This window comes from Clarias gariepinus, chromosome 4 (genome assembly GCF_024256425.1).
Source record: "Clarias gariepinus isolate MV-2021 ecotype Netherlands chromosome 4, CGAR_prim_01v2, whole genome shotgun sequence".
Taxonomy (NCBI): Eukaryota; Metazoa; Chordata; class Actinopteri; order Siluriformes; family Clariidae; genus Clarias; species Clarias gariepinus.
The window spans coordinates 2,274,944-2,296,277 of record NC_071103.1 but is presented as its reverse complement, the minus strand read 5'-3'; the positions used below and the strand labels follow the sequence as shown (position 1 = coordinate 2,296,277).

At 37.8% G+C, this 21,334-nt stretch overlaps 1 protein-coding gene across 1 annotated transcript; it reads left to right on the top strand.

Annotated features, from left to right (window-relative positions):
• Positions 1-1,185: 1,185 nt before the first annotated feature.
• On the top strand, positions 1,186-18,847 carry slc6a3 (solute carrier family 6 member 3). The gene is made up of 15 exons (XM_053493999.1): positions 1,186-1,474; positions 2,219-2,350; positions 5,690-5,903; positions 6,659-6,797; positions 6,907-7,041; positions 7,416-7,519; positions 9,057-9,181; positions 10,199-10,311; positions 10,605-10,733; positions 10,842-10,941; positions 13,088-13,188; positions 15,662-15,829; positions 18,223-18,326; positions 18,660-18,666; positions 18,824-18,847. Exons 1-15 carry the CDS (start codon positions 1,186-1,188, stop codon positions 18,845-18,847), a joined length of 1,884 nt encoding a protein of 627 aa, XP_053349974.1.
• The last annotated feature ends 2,487 nt before the right edge of the window (positions 18,848-21,334 follow it).

Genomic DNA, 21,334 nt, shown 5'->3' with positions numbered 1-21,334 from the left:
TATTTCAGAATTTTAGGAAAACAAGCTTCCAGATTGGTTTGTAATTGACACTGATCGGAACATAGATTTACATAGCAAATAAAAGTGTCCTCTGTCTCACATTCAGTTCAATAACATTTAAGTTTGTCTGCGTGATATCTCGTTTTAACAGACTGGATGTACAGAGATCGCCTTAGATATGGAGGAGATGAAACAAGAGAGAGAGCGAAAGAAAGAGAGAGAGAGAGAGAGAGAGAGAGAGAGAGAGAGAGAGAGGGGACAGGGATAGAGCAGAAGAGGCGGGACTATAGGAAGGCACTTGTCTCTCATATTCCTAGTGGCCCCACACACTCTCTCAGCTGGACCATAAAACATCCAACATTGTCTCTTCAGCATACTTTTCTTTCCATCATCTTTTTCTTCTCCAGACTTTTGTTTTAGTCTGACAGAAATGGACAATTTTGCCTTGCAGCATTTATTCTTGGACAACTAACTCCTTCTATTTGTTTTTACTTCTCTCAGAAACGATTTTTTTTTTACTTCGGCTGAAGGTAAGGCATTAACAGTTTATTCTGCAATTTTTCTTCTTGCTTTAAATCTGACCAAGTGTACCATTCAAGACTCAACAAGCTATGGTTTTTATTACAGTGCTCTATTACTCTAGAAAATATTTTCAGAAACCTGCATGAGCCCTCATCTAATCAATCTAATGATTTATTTTAAACTAAATTAAAAAAATTTTAACCATGTTTTTTTACCTCTTGGACTAGTATTTCAAAATATTCATGATTAAAAGCCAACATTAATTATGATAAATATTAAGTTTAGTTAAAGATTAAACTAAGTTTGTTGTGTTAATCATTATCTAAAAAAATACAATTTTAGTACATGATTGGAAGTTCAAAATATTTTTTATTCATAGCCCATCACATAAAATTTTAAGTTTTTAAGATATTGTTGTTATTCAGTGCTCCCTAATTGGGACCAAATCTACTGAACTTTGTTAAATAATTAAATTCCTATCATGAACATCTAAATGTCAGACATGAAGTAATTTCTCTAAATTTCTGGTTGTGATACGTAACCAACATGGCAGTTCGTCATGTCGGGATCGTTTTTTTCAAGCATTGCTGGTTTGTACATTAACATGGCCGCCTTGCTCCTCCCATCATCATTATCATCATCCTCTTCCCTCAGCAAAGCCCCATGCCCAAAGGCAGAGCCCCGGCCGCACTCATGTCCTCAGTCATCGCTCCCTCCAATCCATCTGGCTCCACTGGACCCAAAGAGGTGGAGTTGATCCTGGTGAAGGAGCAAAATGGTGTTCAGTTTACTACCTCTGCCCTCGTTGCGCCAACCGGGCAGACTCATCCATCTGGAGAGGAACGGGAAACCTGGGCCAAGAAAATCGACTTTCTTCTGTCGGTCATTGGCTTTGCAGTAGACCTCGCAAATGTCTGGAGGTTCCCGTACCTGTGTTACAAAAATGGAGGAGGTATTGTATGAGGGGAAAGCTCAAAAAAAAAATAATTTTGTAGTAAACAATAATTTTTTTTTATTTCTTTGGTGGTAGCAGAAGCTTCTCAGACATTCCTTTAAGATAACCTAAAAACTTTGTTTATGAAACCTGATTAACTTCTTGACTGAGGTGCCTAGAGAAGCTCTTATTGTATATTATCTGGACAAACGCAGTGTTTACGTATTAGCATGTTAACCTGCCACTCTGCAAGCAGATCAACACCTTAGTGTCAGGAGATACAGTAGATTTCTTCAGAGGTCAGATGGACTATAGCTATGGAAACACGCAAAACTGACCCAAAATGTTGAAATTAAATGGATGTTTTTATTAACCAAACAAATAAATACCAACACTAATATTTAATCAGTATTTGTTGAAAGGTTCAATGATACTGAATTATATGATTATGCTTATGTGTGATTTTTAAAGCACATTAGCACAATCTCTATAATTTAATATAATTTCATTATTGGTTTTGTTTACGGTACATAAAACGTTAAATTATATTGCTCTACACCCCCCAAAAAAACTATTTGATGTCTAAAATATATCTTAAGTTTCTCTTTTTGTCCCCCGAACTATTAGAATGTTTTATATTTAGAATTTTTTTTTATTATTTATGCAGTTGTTTTATATAATCAATGCTAAAATATAGAACATGTCCAATTTTATGTCCAAATTTGACCTCACTTATCACTTGGTAACCTTTCCCTCCTCAAGGTGCCTTCCTTGTCCCCTACTTGTTCTTTATGGTGATTGCCGGAATGCCTCTCTTCTACATGGAATTAGCGCTCGGGCAATATAACCGTGAAGGAGCTGCAGGAGTATGGAAGATTTGTCCAATATTTAAAGGTAGGGCCGTGATTTGTGATCATTTGTTATCGAAATATGATAAAACAGGGAGTGTTTCAGTCTCAGCTTCTCAATGTGACAGAACTTTTGTTGTTAGATTAATGATGTGCAATTACTTTAGTTTTAAAAACTGTTCCCTTAACATACTGTATCTGAATGTTGATATTTCAGGTGGTTGTCACAATGTCACTATGCATTTCATTAATTCCTATAATGGCACTAAAAGGATTGCACCAAACTCTAAATAAATAAATAAATTTGTGATTGAGATAAATGAAACAGGCTAAATAGCTATTTAAAAAAAAAACCTCACGCTTAATTTTAAGCATGCTAGTGTTTAATCTTTGAGATTTATGATGTAAGCAGATCTAGAGGGTTATAGATCACTCACCACATAATCTAACATGGAAAACAGAAATCATATGTTTCTTTAAAAAATATGTATACTGTAAAAACAGTGGCTCTGAACTTTATTTCTGAAGGACCACTGCTCTGCATATTTTAGAGTTTTCCCTGCTCTACCACACACACTTCAATAACAAAGTTTAAAGACTGTTAATAAGTTTTATTTAGTTGATTGTTTAAATCAGGTGTACTGGGGGCTGAGAAAGCACTAAAATGTGCAGGGCAGTGGTCCATTGGACTGGGGCTGAGAACATCTGCGGTACAATACCTGTTAGTCATGAACTAGCTTGTGCTACCTCCATTGCCAAGTTGGCAAGCAACTATATCAATACTCTAGCCGTGTGGTCATATGTTCACTTTCCTAATTTGCAAATTTATTTGTTTAAAAAATATACAGTATATGTATTGAAAGTGCAAGTACTTCTCCATGAACACTGTGTGCTAGAAGCGTACACTACATGCAGTGGATCGTCTGGATAAAGAAACAGAGGACAAACTCAATCAGACACAAGACAGGTACGGTTTATCTCGATGAAAATTCAAAAATGGGAGACAGTCAAATTGGCTTTTAGTCTCGAAACCCTAAAAGCTTGCCGTGTTCACATTAGCTGGCACATTAAGCCGCTTCAGCAGGCCTGTGTGACCTAAGTTGCAGTTTGTTCCTAAAACTTCCACTGGGTTTGTTGGACACACAGCATATTTTATTAGATGGGAAAATATTAAACAAAATATACTCAACATACAAAGTACATGTTGTACATACTAATGTAATTAATGTATTTTACCTTATGTATAATTCAGAGAAAAAAAAGAATCTCTCAAAGTGCAAAAAATAGTTTGTTAGTTTCTAGTTGCGAGAATGGAGAATACGTTTACGATGCTCGAAGATTAGAATGTACAAACAGAACGACCCAGTGGATTTATGATTATTGAATGTTAACTCAACTAACCTAATGCTAGCTGGTAAAGCTATGAATAAACTAGCTAAAGTGACCACAGGAGGCCATGGAAGTTATTCAACAGAATCCATAGAATTTTAGTCCAACTTGCCAAATTTACCCCAGGAAGTTAATCTTTCAAGCTTTAATTACAACAGAATAATAGTTAAACTAGTTAAAAAAATGTAAGGACAAGATGCTGACCCAAACAGCACTGTTTACCAGATAGATTTAAGTATTATAATCATCATCACAGAATGCTGGTCCAATGAGCTAAAGTTGCCATATACTGTAATGTCTCTCACTTATTTATATTAGAGCTAAGGGTAACATACTGTAGGATGAAATGACCACCTAGCCAAAGCTCCCACATTAACTATCCAGCAAAAAAATGCTCACTTATAGTTATTTATTTTTTTGCTAAAGTTACCACAGGATAATAAGCAAGCTAACACTGCAGCGCTGAAGTTTAATGAATATCTAGCTAAATTTACCACACAGAACATTATTTAGCTGAATGTATACTATCACTGGCTACTTCTTTAACTTGCTATAGCATGAGATGATAATCACCACAGGATGATTTTAGAACATTACTGTATTATAGCTGGTTAGACTTACCAAAGTGAAGTGTTTAAACTTGTAGAAACAACTGAGATAAACAAAATATTTACAAATAAATAAAACAAGACATTATACATACGAGCTAAAGGAAGTGCCTAGCCATGTTTACCACAGAAGGTTATCGTACCTTCATACAGTAGCTACATTTTAGTGATTCAACTGACCAAAGCTTCCATCTAACAAAAGGATACTGCTTAGCCAAGGACCTGGCTAAATTTACCTCTGGTGATTATGGATATCATTCAGATGAACTACTTAGCCCATTAGCTACATTTACCACAGAAATTTATTTTTAAATAGTTTATATATCATAGGAATACGAACAAACATGATCCTCTTTTCACAACGTGATATTTGAGCTACAGTCAAACTCTACGTGTTTGTGTGTAGAGCTACAGGTGTGTGGTCCGATTTAGATACAAGACAGGTCAGAATGAAGGAGAGGAAGAAAGAAAGACAGACATCTTAATGACAAGCTCTGTTTTCTGTGCGCCTGCCACTCGGCGGGAGATTACTGTAATTACTGCTGATCAACATGTTCACTTCCTCGCGATCGATGCTTTGCAAAGGGCCGAAAATTGCACATGTGCACACAACGAGATGACGCGAATGTGTCTTCTAGCAACAGAAGAAAAAAAGCCCTCAGCGACAGACGTCCCTCTGATCCCTGACTGTCTCTCTAGGGTTTTTGGAATCACAATGTGATTAGAGCAAATAGAAAATCCGTAATATTAAACCTCTCGTCAAGCTTAGAGATCATCCTCATGCCAGATACGGTAAGTGTGGAAAGAACAAATGGAGAAAATTAGACGGCATCAGAAAATTACTGCAACTGATTATGTAATTTGTGTAATATTCTGTCTTTAAATAGGCACTTTTCATTTATTGTGTAGAACACCTGACATGGGTGAGGTATAAAGGATTTAACAGGGGTGCAGCCATTTGTTTATACCTCAAAGAAACAGGACATGTTTTAAAGCCATGATAAATACATCTTGTGGGGAAAAACAGCAAATTTAAATAATTTTTTTTTTTAAAAAACCTTTGCATATGCATTGTTTATGCTTCTTGTTCCCAGTCTGTGCTGAGAAGAAATCAAGTTATTTTCCTTCTGCTTTGTGCTGCAAGGGATTTCCTGATTTATGAACGCTACTTTGGGCTGTTGTTGGGGGACAAAGTGTCAAAAGGAAAATGAGACGTCTTTGTGTCTGCAAGTCAGAAACAATGAGATTTTAAAGTTGCAGCTTGATCTAAAAGTTCCCTAGTAGCAACAACAAACACTAGTAATTAAATTTCATTTCATACCCTGGCTAGGAACTATGAAAGCGTTTATTTTAGCATTTGCAAGCACCCGTGTTCCCCCTGTCCTCAGGTGTTGGCTTTACGGTCATCCTCATCTCACTGTACGTGGGTTTCTACTATAACGTCATCATCGCCTGGGCGCTCTTCTACCTGTTCTCGTCGTTCACCGCCGAGCTTCCTTGGGTCGACTGCAACAACACGTGGAACAGCGCTAACTGCTCTGACCTGAACGCCACTTTCCTGAATGACTCGCACAAAGCCACGCCTGCTTTGGAGTACTTTGAGTGAGTTTGCATGTGCAATAAAACAAGGTTTAACTTTAATCAGTAAGAACAGCTAGTTACTCATATTGCAAGTTCAGTATGTAATCACAGGACTGGAATAGTGACATATAGGTGGTTAGTTTCACTAATGAATTGCTACACACTCATAGCGCTAGCCTGAACTTACTATCAAGCAGTTCCTTGAGCTTATCTTTATATTAGTCACTGATTCTGAAATTGGTTTTATTTACACACAGGTTTTCTTAGCTATCTTTTCTAAATCAAACTTTTCTTAAAAAAAAAATGGCCTAACTTGACTTTGAAACATAAAATAGCTATTTATTATGCTATTGTTTATAGAGGAGTGGTGGCTCAGGTGAGTAAGGCTAGAAGTTGTTGATTTGTTGAGAAGCTGTGTGTGGATCGAGTGGTTCGCTATGGCGACCCATTGACAAACGAAAATTTATTAAGCCACTGTTTGGGTAGCAATGCTTAAGTTAACTAAACAAATTAAGCACAGCACCATTCTATTACGTTAGACGAGGATAGATAGATTGGATGGACATTTATTAGATAATAAAAAATAGATTGTATGTTACATTCAGCTACAAGTGTGAACAGTAAGGATCATGTTACATGACAAATTTAGGCTCAAACTATACACAAAGATGACATTTATGTGATGTTCCCAGGAAACTGGCACCACATAGTCACGCTCTAGCAATGAGAGTTATTAAATCATTATTTGACATTTATAAGTGTTTTTGCTCCTGCAGGCGTGGTGTGCTGCACCTTCAGGACAGTACGGGGATCGATAACCTTGGCCTACCACGCTGGCAGCTCACCTCCTGTCTCGCTGTCGTCATAGTCGTGCTTTACTTCAGTCTGTGGAAGGGAGTCAAGACCTCAGGCAAAGTAGGACAAGAAGTCTGGAGGCTTAGCTGAATTACAGAACACATGCATATAAATACAAACTGTTATGACAAAAATAAAAACCTGTGTGTGTGCACATGTGTGTGTGTAGGTGGTGTGGATCACTGCCACAATGCCTTATGTGGTCCTGACGGTTCTCCTGCTGCGGGGTGTGACTCTGCCTGGAGCCATGGATGGCATTAAAGCCTACCTGAGTGTGGACTTCCTGCGTCTGTGTGACGCTCAGGTACACACACACACACACACACACACTCTATCTAACTTGATAGAAAAACAGTCTGTAGCAGTGTTAACATGCTCTAATCCGTATTTTGTCCTCGGGTGTCGAGGTGGTGTGTGTGTGTGTGTGTGTGTGTGAATCGCAGGATTGTTGCTGGCGTTTGTGATAAATTTCGCCGTGTCTCGCTGGTCACTCGCTCAAACGGCCTCAAAGCTGCAGTTTGAGAATTAGATTAGACGCATGCGAGCGGCGGCAATTTGCAAAATTACCCTGCATTCAACAAGTTCCTTTCATCTCTGAGCTCAATGAGTTCCTGCAATTATCTCTAATGATGGCAGTGCGGCCGCTTTGTGTGTGTGTGTGTGTACGTGTGTGTGTAGGTCTGGATCGAGGCGGCGACACAAATCTGCTTCTCTTTAGGAGTCGGCTTCGGTGTTTTAATCGCCTTTTCCAGCTACAACAAATTCACCAACAACTGCTACAGGTACACACACACACACACACACACACACACACACACACACACTATACATGCACTGTACAAACACAGATTTAATCACAAAAAATTCACCAAAAGATAGTACACATTTAAACTTACCGAGAAACAAGCATAACAACAGCTACAGGTGCACACACACACACACACACACACACACACACACACACACACACACACACACACACACACACACACACATTTAACATCATCACCAGCTACATGATGTTCAACAAAACTGCCACAAAAACACACATGATCACACAAATTTAAATTAACTTATCCAAGAGCTAGCAGATTAACAAATGTTATAAGTACACACTCATTACACTGGACACACTGCAGCATGCTACACACACACCATCTTGCACTGCAACTTAAACACTTGAGAAACCGCATGTAGATGTACAGTACACTAAACACAAAATAGCAAGTCAGACTGGAAACATTGTAACTCACAGACACCACCTCACATCTCAATCCTTTGAATTTGGCCATCAGTGCTAAAAAGTCTCTCAGCTGGGTGAGAAAGTGAATTTTCAGTTAGGATCATATAACACAATTTTTCATAATTCTTTATGCCTCTTATATCCCAATCCATACTTAATTTTTTTGCAAACATGCATACACATTTATATATCTATCAGATAACAAGCTAAATACAATGTTATGCCCCTTTATGAAGGTCTAGTAACTTTTTTAATTCAAAACGTTCAATGATCTTAATTTTTATTCAGATTAAACGCGGCCAGTTTAGATTTCACATGAAAAGACACAAACCTAAAAAAGTGTATCATTCTAAAGTGCTAAATTGTATTGCAACATGAATTTGACATGGTTACGGACACTACAGATATTTTTGGAGGAAAAATCCGTAATGCTTTAACTTAAGTAACAGTTTTAACACGTCATATGCGTCTAGAAGCTTACGCCAATTTTAGTATCATACAAACAAATATTGCATTTTAAATGATTATTGTTTAAAGCAAGACAGTATAACGGTGAAAACGGCTGATGTTAGTAACTTGGAATTTTTAGGGAAGCAAGATTGCTCACCTCCATGTTGCATAAATGTAAATAAATCTAAATAAATAAAATTAGCACCAATACTTTGTTTTGGCCGATATGTACAGTAAGTCCCCTACATAAAAACGAGTTCCATTCTCGGAGCTTGTTCGTAAGTCCAGTTTGTTCGCAAGTCCAACAAACATTGTCTGTGTGCTACAATACTAACACAATTGGCTATAGACAGTATATTACAGCACAGTGTTCTTTAGAATCGTGTCGATGGTTAAACGATTCATGTTAAACTCATTCCCAGTTGCACACTGGACACACTGCACAGTGAAACTCACTGTATGCGCACACACCATCACTGTCACAAAGCGCACACACACACTGCAACACGGTACATAGCAAGTCACTGTATACACACTCCAACACACAACCGCACCACAGTTACCTTTTCCTGATTTGACTTCACATGCAAGTGCAAAATCACAGATTTATTGTTTACTGTGTTCAGAGATGCCATCATCACCAGCTCCATCAACTCCCTGACCAGCTTCTTCTCTGGGTTTGTCATCTTCTCCTTCCTGGGCTACATGTCACAGAAACACAACGTGGCCCTTGATAAAGTCGCCACTGATGGTAAGAGCTTACACAAATACTGGGACCACTGCAGATCACTGTACTCAGCATTATTTATAGTTCATAGATGATACATATAGCGTTTTAATATTTCATTTCATGACAAATTTTACATAATACACAGCATTATTAATTCGAAGGGAATGGTAATAGGGATGGTGGTTTTACAGAGGGGACGTTTTTTGACATTTTTTTTCAACATGGAGGACGCCATCCCCCCACATCCCACCCCAAATCGAGCCATGGTTATGGGCCTAAAGATGGAAGGGTGGATGGATAAGCGACATGAATAGATTAATAAAATACATGTGCATTAAAGAATGGCTGGATGAATAGGTTATGAGCTTAAGGATGGTTAGAAGGATGGATGGATAAAAGATGTGGATGGATTGAAGAATGGGTGGATGAATGGGTGATGGTCCTAAAGATGGATGGACGGAATAGGTGAGGGACCTATTAGGGTAGGGTGTGTTGATGGATGAGAGACATTGATGTACAAATGGGTGAGAGACCTAAGAGTCTATGAATAAATAAAGATGGATGAGACAGACCTATGAATGAAAGGGTGAGGGGTTCAAGGATGGATGTATTCGAGATATATATGAATGTATAGCTGCATGAATAAATGAGCCAGACCTTTGGATTGATTGACGAATGGATAAGAGACTTGTAAATGGTGAAAGGATGAATTAACAGGCAAATCTCTGGGAATAGAAGGACAAGCCAGACCCATAACTGGATAGATAGATGAGACTTATGAATCGACAGAGACAGACCTATGAACAGAGGACGAATGAATGGCTTAAGGGATGGATGAAGACGGACTCTATTGGATAAAAAAAACTAATACAGACCTGCTTGTGAACAGACTGGAAGATTAGATAATCCATGGTTGCTTGCATGGATGTGGACAGGAGGATGAATGGATGATAATGGGAACAGACCTTTGGACAGAAACATCAGACACGTGAGCAGAGACATTAATAGTTAATAACATGTTTATCTTGTGCCCTGTAGGACCTGGCTTGGTGTTTATAATATACCCAGAAGCCATTGCGACACTGCCAGGTTCCTCCGTGTGGGCTGTGATCTTTTTCATCATGCTGCTCACACTGGGCATCGACAGCGCCGTAAGAACCTTAGACATGTCTATTAAAACAACAAACACACTACATTTATGCCTTCACAAACATTCATAGCCATTTTACAGCCGCTGAAAAAAGTCTTAACATACCTGAAAAGTACTTTCAGCTTCATCTCTGACAGTTGGAGCACCGACACTGGAGACGTCCTACCTAAAGTTCCATACACATCTTACAGAAACGTTTAATCAATGATTTGATATGCAGATGAACAATAGAGATGCAAGAGTTGCATTGTGGGAATGGATTTATTCATCTGTGCCACTTATCGCCTGCTCCAGATGGGCGGGATGGAGTCGGTGATCACGGGTCTCATCGACGAATTCAAGTTCCTGCACAAACACAGGGAACTCTTCACGCTCTTCATCGTGGTGTCCACCTTCCTCATCTCGCTCTTCTGCGTCACCAACGTGAGAGAGACACAAACACAGCTACAAACAGAATTACGACTAGTTATATTTAAGACGGAATTCATAAACAAACAAAAAAAAATTCTGACTTCTCTCAATTGCTTACAGGGAGGAATCTACGTGTTCACGCTGTTGGACCACTTCGCGGCGGGGACATCGATCCTTTTCGGCGTGTTGATCGAAGCCATTGGCATCGCCTGGTTTTATGGTGAGTGCGTATATGTGTTCAAGAAAGCTGATTCTCCATTAAAGCAGTGACGGCCAATCAGGGATAAGAGAAGCCGGTTGTGTTCCAATTCATTTTTGCTTCATTAGTCGTAACAGAGCGGCATCCCACTGAACTCAGGCTGCACTTTTTTCCTCTGCTACCTATACTTCCTGTTTCAATTGTTCACCGAACAAACTGGTCACTTTTTATAATCTCAGTGTGGACGTCTCCCCAACCCCACTCACACTGGGTCAAAACATGGTATCGGTGCTAAAAAGTGTCTCCTACAGTAGGTGAAAAAGTGAATTCTTAGATAGGATCATATATTTTTCATAATTCTTAAAACTTCTCATCTCCTGATTCATGCTGTATTTTTTGTAAATATGCATACACATTTACATTTTTATCAGATAAATTTTTATTTTGGTGTCTTTAACTTTTTTTAATTAAAATCTTTAAATTATCTTAACTGTCATTCAGGTAAAACTTGGCAACATTTAGAGTTCACATGAAAAGACATAAACCTAAAAAGGTGTATTATTCTAAAATGTAAAATTGTTGAGACATTGCAACATATTTTGACATGGTTACGGACACTACAGATGTTTTCCTTTTTTTACCCCCCAAAAAATAATCAACAATTTCTACAGGTCATATGCTTCTAGAAGCTTACACCAATTTTAGTATTAATACTCATAAGGAAATATGAATAATTTTCATTTTAAATGATTATACTGTCTCGCTTCAAACAATAAAGCTAAAAAATTGCCATTTTTGAGTGACATATGAAATAATCTCTCCAGGTCCAAAGTTAGTAACTTGAAATTTTTAGGGACACAAGATTGGTCACTTCTATGTTGCATAAACTTCAGTAGTAGCTTCTTTGGCACACACTTTTCTGTATTATATGTAAAACATAACAAAAAATAAAATCAGCACCAATATTGTGTTTAGGCCGAGTATGTTCTACATTAGACACTTGCATGTCCCAAACTGGTCACAACCCAGGTCCACTGACTACACGCCCTATTCATATAGAAATCATAAGCGCCATTACCAGTTCAATGTGGGAGTGTCCCAAACCACAAACCCCTATTCACTATATCGGCCGCATAAACACCCTGATCAGTCCACTGTGAGCACGAGCCAAACTTCACAAGGTAGCCCAAACACATTTGCCCATGCAACACTTATTTTAATGTGAGATCATGTGACCCGAGTTCTATTACATCCCAAAAACCAGCAGGATTTGTTTCTTAACTAAGTGGAGTGAAAACCACTCTACAGACGAGTAAATCCTGACGTTTTGCAGCTGAACTTTTCAAACGTTCCCTGGGGCGAAACTCAACTAAACCACCGGCTTGAACTTTAAATGAGGAGAACAGCAGGGTCAGAGACCAAAAGGAAGATAACTCTGATTGACCTTTGACCTGAGAGGTCAGCAGGATCCAGCTATGGCCCAAAAACTTGGGCTTTTGTTCCAGTAAAAACCGTAACGAGGCATGCCTTGAGGAGCATCAGCACTGACAGTTACCTGCGGCGAGAAACACGTGTCACTAACATCCTACTGCTATTTATAGCTGCAACGTCTCTCTAATCTTTAGCTCCTCTTTGATTAGAGCATTTGGTCAAGTAGAAATGGCACTTTGTGCCCCGGAGAGAACGTTTAGTTCTGCTCACGACTTGGCCAAATATTTAGGTATCGTAGTATGTTTTAAAGAAAAACACTTAAAAATAAGTACGATGGAAAGCAATAAAACACTCAGTCAGCTTATGTACTTACTGATCACATCTAGCTAATGGGCGTGGCCTTAACGAGCAGGCAGCAACCATCCAGCATTAAAGTTACACAGCTACACTCACTAGATTATCTTTGGGTCTTGCTTGGTCAGTCTGCACTTTGTTTCCCATTACTAAGCTAGCGTTAGCTTGCTAGGTCAGTTTTTATTCACTAGGTAACTGGAGGTGACTCTTCCAGTGAAGACTCCAGTGTTTTAATAAATGTACCATTTAAGGAACCAGTTACCATCAGCCTTGTGACCTTCAAATATCCAGTTATTCATCCTAGTGCATTTTTTCCCAACTGAAGTTGACCATTCAGATAAGCAGTGTGTATATGTGTGTGTGTATGTGTGTGTGTGCGCAGGAGTGGATCGTTTCAGTGATGATATCGAGGAGATGATTGGGCAGCGACCAGGGTTTTACTGGCGACTCTGCTGGAAATTCGTCAGCCCCTGTTTCCTGCTGGTACGAGACACGCTTTTATTTTTATCATTTATGTTTTGCTGATTATGCAGCACTTCTTTTGAGCTGAAATTACTTATAATACTGTACATCAGTGCTGGTAACAAAAATTTTCTGAGCTCAAATCACAGCTCTGGCAAAGCACCACTGCTAAATGCTTATTTGCTTTAATGCTCTTGTTTGTACATGAACAAACAAGAGCAGTATTAGATCCAAGAAAATATATTTACCATATAAAAAAATGTAGTTATAATTGTGTTAGATGATGAAAATTGTGTTTTGATGTAATACATTTCCATCAGCTACCATTACCATAATCCAACACTTGCCAATTCTGAAATAACTAACTTATGAAGCTACAAACATCAACAAGTACCTTATCATTTCACTATCCAACATTATGAAAGTTAAACTTGGCCAACAACGACTACTGGACTTACAAATGGTTTGCATCTAAAATCCAACATTTATACAATGCAAAACAAAAGATCTAAATAATTGTTCCTTGCTTCAGCCATGCTTTTTACAGAACAAACAAGGAGAGAAAAAAACTGTCTGCTGAAAGACGCTTTCGATGAACCATGATGCTAATATTTAAACTGTAAAACATTCAAAATATGCAAATCTCTTATTACAAAATATCTACAGTATGCTGCATGCACTCTACAAACTTTGTTACACAAGCACAAAATCTGCCAGAATTTACTCAGTTAGCAATGCCCTCAACACATGCAAACAATCACCAGCTTATCACATCCATACACATCCATACACAGTAAGCAGAGGCGCTGGCCGGACCGTTTGTCCCAATCCGTTATCAGCCACTTTTAGTACACCTCCTGACACTAACCTCTCTTTATGACCTTGTTAATCCGGAGACTGATCTCGCTCAACCAGAGGCTCACCTGCCCTCCAAACACATGAACACCAGAGCAAAGAAGGCAGGCTAAAGCTAAAGCTAAAGCTAAACGCTCTACTGAGTCCAGAGACAAGTTAAAGGAGTTCAAAGGAAAAGGTTCCACATATCTTGGAATATCTTGGTAGAATCTTTGAGTAAGAATCTAAACTTTCACTCCTACACCTCTGTCCTACAGCAGCAGCTCAGTCCCTAACTCTCTTCTTCCCTCATCCACAACAGTTCTTTCATTTCATTAATTTCATTCCTTATTCTGCTAGTTTGTTGTTTTGAATATGTGTGTGTTTTATTCATCTGTCTGGTTCTGACCTGGGAAGGGGATAAGAGGGTTACTGACACACTGTTGCACAATTATGTTTTGTCACTGTCAGTTATCTCTGTATGTCATAACATCAATAAATTCAAATAAAAGGAGGTGGGGAATAAAAATATAGCTTACTGTAGCTGCCAAATACATTTACTTTAATAAACTATAGATTTTCAGATGCTGAATAAAACAAAATTAATGTATATATAGTAGGCAAAACTTTGGTTATATAGATATCATGTAATCAGTGATATTATTATTAATTCAGGTTGAAGCCCACGTACATGTCTGTCTGTCTTTCTCTCTGTCGAACTTATTAATACAAAGAAATCCCATTCTGTAAGGTTGAGTATCTTACGCCTTGTTTACACTAAGTTGTCCTTCTTTGGTGCTCAGACAAATACACTCCCTGTTCGGTAATCGGAGAGTGAATCACAGATGAGAAATGGAAAAAGTAGATAAAAATTAAGATTTGTCTTAAAACCACTCCAGCGTGTTAAAATTCACTTATACCACTTCAGCGCTGTTATTTCAGCCAAAGTGAAAATATGAACTAATCCCAGTCAAAATATTCACTTTATCTTTTCTAATTAATATCTATTGGTGCAGGTGTTTGTTTACATTGAGACAGTAGCGCATTAGTAGATTATTTTACAGTAGATTATTAAATCCCACACATAACTGTTCATAACATCACTTTTACTCCACATTTAGATTCACTGATGGTGCAGATTAAACTTCAGGCAGAGATCTAAGGACTGCAGGAGATTCAGTAAATTCTGTACAGACAGTTTTATGTGATTGTGGCAGAATCCGTAACCCATAACACAATTTTGTTACTCAGAATGAGCTTTTTCTTGTCTCATGAGACTCTTTTGAGCTCTCTCATTACAAGCTTGTCTTTTCTATTTCTATTAAAACTAACTTAAGAAACACAAAAAGACATAACTGAGACACAACCGAGACAGACATACAGACAGAATTTTTGCTGACAGAATCCTCTAATGTATGAAACTAAGATACCATTGTAAGACCAAGTTCTGACCAATGTACAGACAAAACACACACACACACACACACACACACACACACACACACACACACATGATAGGGTGTTTTCCAAAAACAACAAAAAAAAATCTTGAGGTTTGAAAATTTTGCATTTTTCCAATACCATAAAACTTCTTGTTAATGTGTACTAACTAAATTAATTACTGCATTTGTTTTTTCCTCCTTCTCTGTCCTGTCTCTAGTTCATGGTGGTGATCAGCTTTGCAACCTTTAACCCCCCAAAATATGGCAACTACTCGTTCCCAACGTGGGCCAACATGCTCGGCTGGTGTCTGTCCATCTCCTCCATGATCATGGTTCCCCTCTACGCCATCTACAAATTCTGCATCCTGCCCGGAAGCTTCTGCACTGTACGTTACCTTAAGGGTTACTTTATTGCACCATTTCTGCTTTTAGCTATACGCTGCATTCAGTGGCGGCTGGTGAAAATTTTTCCTGGTGGGGCTGATGTGACAAAATATTTATTTGCTTAGTCCAATAGAAGAATTAAAATCAACAGTCAGACGATGATTACAATTAACAGTAATGATTTAATCTCCTCCTCAAAATCACCAGTTTCACAGATAAAGTAAAGGAACAAATTTCCATTGTATAATACGCCATGCATGCTTAAGAGAGTATCAAATACAATAATCAACATCAAAGGGTATGATCAGCTGGATCACCTTTCAAGCAAAGTTGCATCTCAAAGTGGTTCACACAAAGAAAAACAGTTTTAAAAATGCAATTTACCACAACAGTCTAAAACGGGTATATTAATAAGGATCTCACCGAATTTGGTGGAAACTGCTCTTCGCTCGTTAAGTTCGCCATCATTACTCTGATTGACCACGCCTCTCTCTGATTGGCCGCGCCTCAAAAAAAAAAAAAAACTTAAATCTCGCGGTATTTTCTGCGGCTTGGGGCAGAATTTCCAGCGCCCCAAGACCATAAAATTCTGAGAAACTGATTGGCCGCATATTTATTAATTTACCCTAGCAACAGTACATGACTGGCTATTTGGCTGCACTCAGGGGCGCTTTTTCTCAGCGCCCCATGACAGAAACGATACAAGTCTGTCTGTGGAAATTCACTGGTGAATGAATGTCACTAGGTGGGAAATGTTGTATATGTTATTCATATCGCATGTAGGCACATACTGGTGGGTAAACCGAATTTAAAAACTTAATTTGTAAAAAATATATTTTACATTTTTAGCCCCTCTTATCAGGGAGGGCGGTGCCCCAGCGCCCCCTATGGGCCGGCCGCCACTGGCTGCATTACAACCTGGATGATGCGGAAAGACTGCACACTTACTAGCAAACAGTTTCATCCACAACACACTAAATCTGCTAGTTAACAATCTCATTAGCAGTTGTTACTGGCCTAGGAAGTAGGGTCACTAGTAATCAAAATGTAACTCTATATAACCCCAGCACTCACCAGCAACATTTCCACTAGTTTCACCTGTGAGATTGCTGGCTCTCACATCAAAACATCTACTTCTGTCAAAAATTTAAGAGTAGTCTTCGACTCCACACTCTCCTTTCAGTCTCACATTAAATCTGTCACGAAATCTGCATTCTTTCATTTACGCCGCATTGCCCTTTATCAGTACCAAAGATGCTGAAACTCTCGTCCATGCATTCGTCTCATCACGCATTGATTTCTGTAATGCCCTTTTTATTGGTCTACCTTCCAGCTCCATCTCCAGATTACAATATATTCAAAACTCTGCGGTTAGAATACTCACTCATACCAAACGCTCGGCTCATATAACCCCAATCTTGTACGATCTCCATTGGCTCCCAGTTGTCTACCATAACAAATTCAAAAATCTTCTGCTTGTTTTTAAATCTTTAAATGGCTTAGCTCCCTCTTATCTTTGCAATTTGCTTGTCCCCTACATCCCGACTCGTTCACTACGTTTTCCCGGTTCTGACTTTTTCGCTGTCTCTCGGTCCCACCTTTCTTCAATGGGAAGGCAGATCATTTAGTGTTATTGCACCTAAACTTTGAAATTCTCTACCATGCTTACTCCACTCTGTTTATAACATCTCAGTATTTAAATCTTTACTTTAAACTCACTTGTTTTCTGAATGTTGCACCTCTGATTGGTTAAACTAAACCCCTTTGCTTAATCCACCTGTTCTCTGCATGTTTGTCTCTTAGGTCTTGTTTTGTATTTCCAGTTTGTTATTATACTATATTATATTTATTATATATATTTATATATTTTTTGTATGTTTGTTGACTTAATATTTCTCTACTTAAACACTTCAATGTCTGTTCGTATTATCTCTTTTTGTTACATTCATTGCAAAGTGTCTTTAAGCTCTGGAAAGGTGCTATATAAATAAAAATGATGATGATGATGATGATGATTATGATTATTATTATTATTATTATTATATTAAAGGCAGCTCCACCATGTGCTCATCAAAAGAGTTTTAGACCCCTTAAAGAACATGTCCTCTCATCCAAAAGTGTAGCAGCTACCAAGAGCTAAAGGTGAAACTCCAAGAAAGGGTCTAGATATTAAAGGAGAACAGGCAGTAATTTTGCACTTTGTTCTGCACACACTCCACAGTTAATACACACACTGTTAGAATAAATTAATCTTACAAGTTTCAGGAGCAAAAGGTTCTTGAATGACTGAATGATCATGTTTGGAATCGCTTTTTATCGCTAACTTTTAGAATTAGCAGAAATGTAATATAGCAGTTATGTAATGTGCTATTTTTTTTATTTTTTTTTTTTTTAGAAACTGGCCTACGCTATCACACCAGAGACAGAGCATCACCTGGTGGAGCGCGATGAGGTGCGACAGTTCACGGTACGCTCAGATAAGACTTTTAAGCTACAGCTGTTTTTTTTTTTTAATATTTAAGAAAACTTGTATTTTTTTTTGAGTATTAAATGAGTGGACCCAAACTAAACCATTTATTTCAAACTAACTATAATAACTGGAAACAAGTAAATGTATGAGATTTTGGACAAATAACATTTAAGCCATTTCGAGATCTTGATTTTAAATTTGATGCTCCCTTTTTTATTTCAAATAAAAGTAAATGTACATTGCAAAGAACAGATTAGAGCATAAGTATACTTTTTAAAGTAGTAAGTGAATATTAATTAAACATTAACAGAAACATTAAATATTAGATTTTTTAAAATGTATATTCAGTGTAATGTATACAGTATTCAGGTAATTCAGTTACATTGATTGTGCATTTAGGGAGGGTGTACATACTTTTAAAATGCTTTATTTTTTCTTTCTTTTGAATACTACCCATTTTTGTTACACACTAAAAGCATCACATAGCTGCACATGATGATCTCATGGGTTTTCTCTTTTCTTTTAGCTTCATCACTGGCTGGTGGTGTGAACGTGACAAAAAGACAAAAAAAAAAACAATAATGAAAAGAAGTTATTCCTCCAGCTCCGTAGGGGGCGCTGTGTGCCAAACAAGCCGTACATCTTGTCCTTCTCTTTCTCGCATTTAAAAAAATAAAGTGTGGCAGTGACGTGGTTTTGATCATCGACATTGTCAAAAAATATATATTAAATATGAAGGCCGTATCCCAACCGCTAGAAAGCTAGTAAAATAATTAGCGAGAACATTTGTAAATAAGTGGTTAGCATGGATTATAAATTCGTGTTTGATACAATTTAGCTAGCTGTGCCAACACGCACACACATTTAGCACCATGTTACAGATAACTTTAGATTTTATTTTGCCGCCATTTCCAAAGGCTAAAGCACCACGCTAGTACATGGTTTCTCAAAACATCAACGGTAGCACCAGTAAATTAGCAAGTAGATGTGAATTCTAGCGTTTGGGACGCGGCTGGATTCTCGCTATACGATGACTGTTATGACGACTGGTTACTGTTTCTATATTTTTTGTGATTAGAGTACAAAGCGAGCCTTATTGATCAACGTGAATGAAGTGTTAAAAACTGTATACTGACTAAAACCTAGCAACAAATAATGTTTAATATTATCTAGTATTGTAGTAAAATCTATACATCTTTTTGTGGTGAAAAAGAGGAAAAAAGGTTTGTTGAGCTAAATCAAGCCATATTTGTGCATCAGCTTTACTTCACTGTTTATTCACAAATATTTACCGACGTTTCCGCGAGTGTTAGACTTGAGCTGAGAAGCGGGACGATAAATCAAGATGTTCAATTATAAAATCTATACAAATTTGCATTATGATCTATTTTCTGTGAGAATATTTTAGAATATTTACTTACGAGCAGTCGCTTCACAGTTTAGTGGGAGGTACAGTTCAGTTTTTATATAGAAAAGCTGATAACTGAGGCATCTTATCCTCATCCTGTGTTCATAAAGATAGCATCTTATCCTGTATCTGATAACAATTCATGACCTGCTGTAAAAATATTAATAAAGAGCTTGTTGAAGAAATGAGTCTGGTTTCTTTTCCAGTGTATAAAATAAAAACAAAATTAAACCCAAGAAAAAGAAAATTATGGACAAGAGTAAGACACATTTCATGCACACACACACACACACACACACAAACACACGTATACTGTACATATACATACACACACAGTATCTCACAAAAGTAAGTACACCCCTCACATTTCAGTAACCACTTTATTATATGTTCTCAAGAGACAATACTATAGAAATAATAACTGTATACACTTTAGAGTCGTCAATGTGCAGCTAGTATAAAGTACAGATTTACCGTCCTCTAACAATAACTCAACATGCAGACTTTATCGTCTAAATAACCGGCAACGAAAATGAGTACACCCTAAGTGAACATGTCAAAACGGTGTCCAAAGTGTCAGTGTTCTGTGTGAGCACCATAGTCGTTATCTATCACAGCCTTAATCCTCCTGGATCTGGACCTGACCAGACACATGTTGTTGCTGGGATCCTCTTCCGATCCTCCATTATGACATCACGGAGCTGCTGGATGTCAGACACACAACGCTTCACCACCTTCCCCTTGAGGACGCCCCACGGGTGGTCAATAGGGTTCAGGTCTGGAGACGTACTCGTCCACTGACAAACACATGAACATGATGAATAGGTCATGTGACTCTGCATGGGTAAAGAAGTACAGCTGTTATCACTTAGGGTGTACTTACTTTTGTTGCCAGCTATTTTGACAATAATGGCTGCATGTTGAGTTATTTTCAGAAGTCAGTAAATCTATACACACTTCAGGAAATGAAAATTAATATGATGTATACTATATTAAAATAAAATGAATAATATTCTCATATTATTATCATAATATTATCATATATATCAATCTATAATGTATATCCATAAATTTAGTATTAAAATATTTTAAAGGTTTTTTTCCTGAAGTGTTTATACATTTTTTTCGCTGACCCTATGTATAAACATACTGCACACACACACACACACAGAGAGACACACATGTACGTTCATATATACAACCCAGATAATATACACACATACACACACAAACACACACACACACACACACACACACACAACCTACTACATTAAATTATTAAAATAAATTAGTCTATCTCCTGGCAAGTTTCATACAATACACTAAACCAAGAGTAAACAAGTTGGAGTACCAAGGCTACCATAAATACGGTAAAACGAAGAAACTACCATAACAAACGTAACTACTGGAGTAACATCTACACCAACATTATGCCGCCATAGTAACAGCTACCGTAAATCCATTAAAACACTATAACACTATTACAACTTCTGTTATAATGTGTTCTTAAGCCTCACTGAGTTTTCTGGTCTAGTCATCTGAGCTAGTCATCAGTTTCACTTTGTACTGAACGGTTGGAATGACAATAAAAGCCGACTTGACTTGACTTGGTCATGACATGATACAGTC

Excerpts from the sequence above, each read along its gene's own strand:
- slc6a3 (XM_053493999.1), top strand. The coding sequence starts at position 1,186 with ATGCCCAAAGGCAGAGCCCCGGCCGCACTCATGTCCTCAGTCATCGCT. Across the intron at positions 6,798-6,906 it reads GAGTCAAGACCTCAGGCAAA|GTGGTGTGGATCACTGCCAC; the intron begins GTAGGACAAGAA and ends GTGTGTGTGTAG. Across the intron at positions 7,520-9,056 it reads TTCACCAACAACTGCTACAG|AGATGCCATCATCACCAGCT; the intron begins GTACACACACAC and ends TACTGTGTTCAG.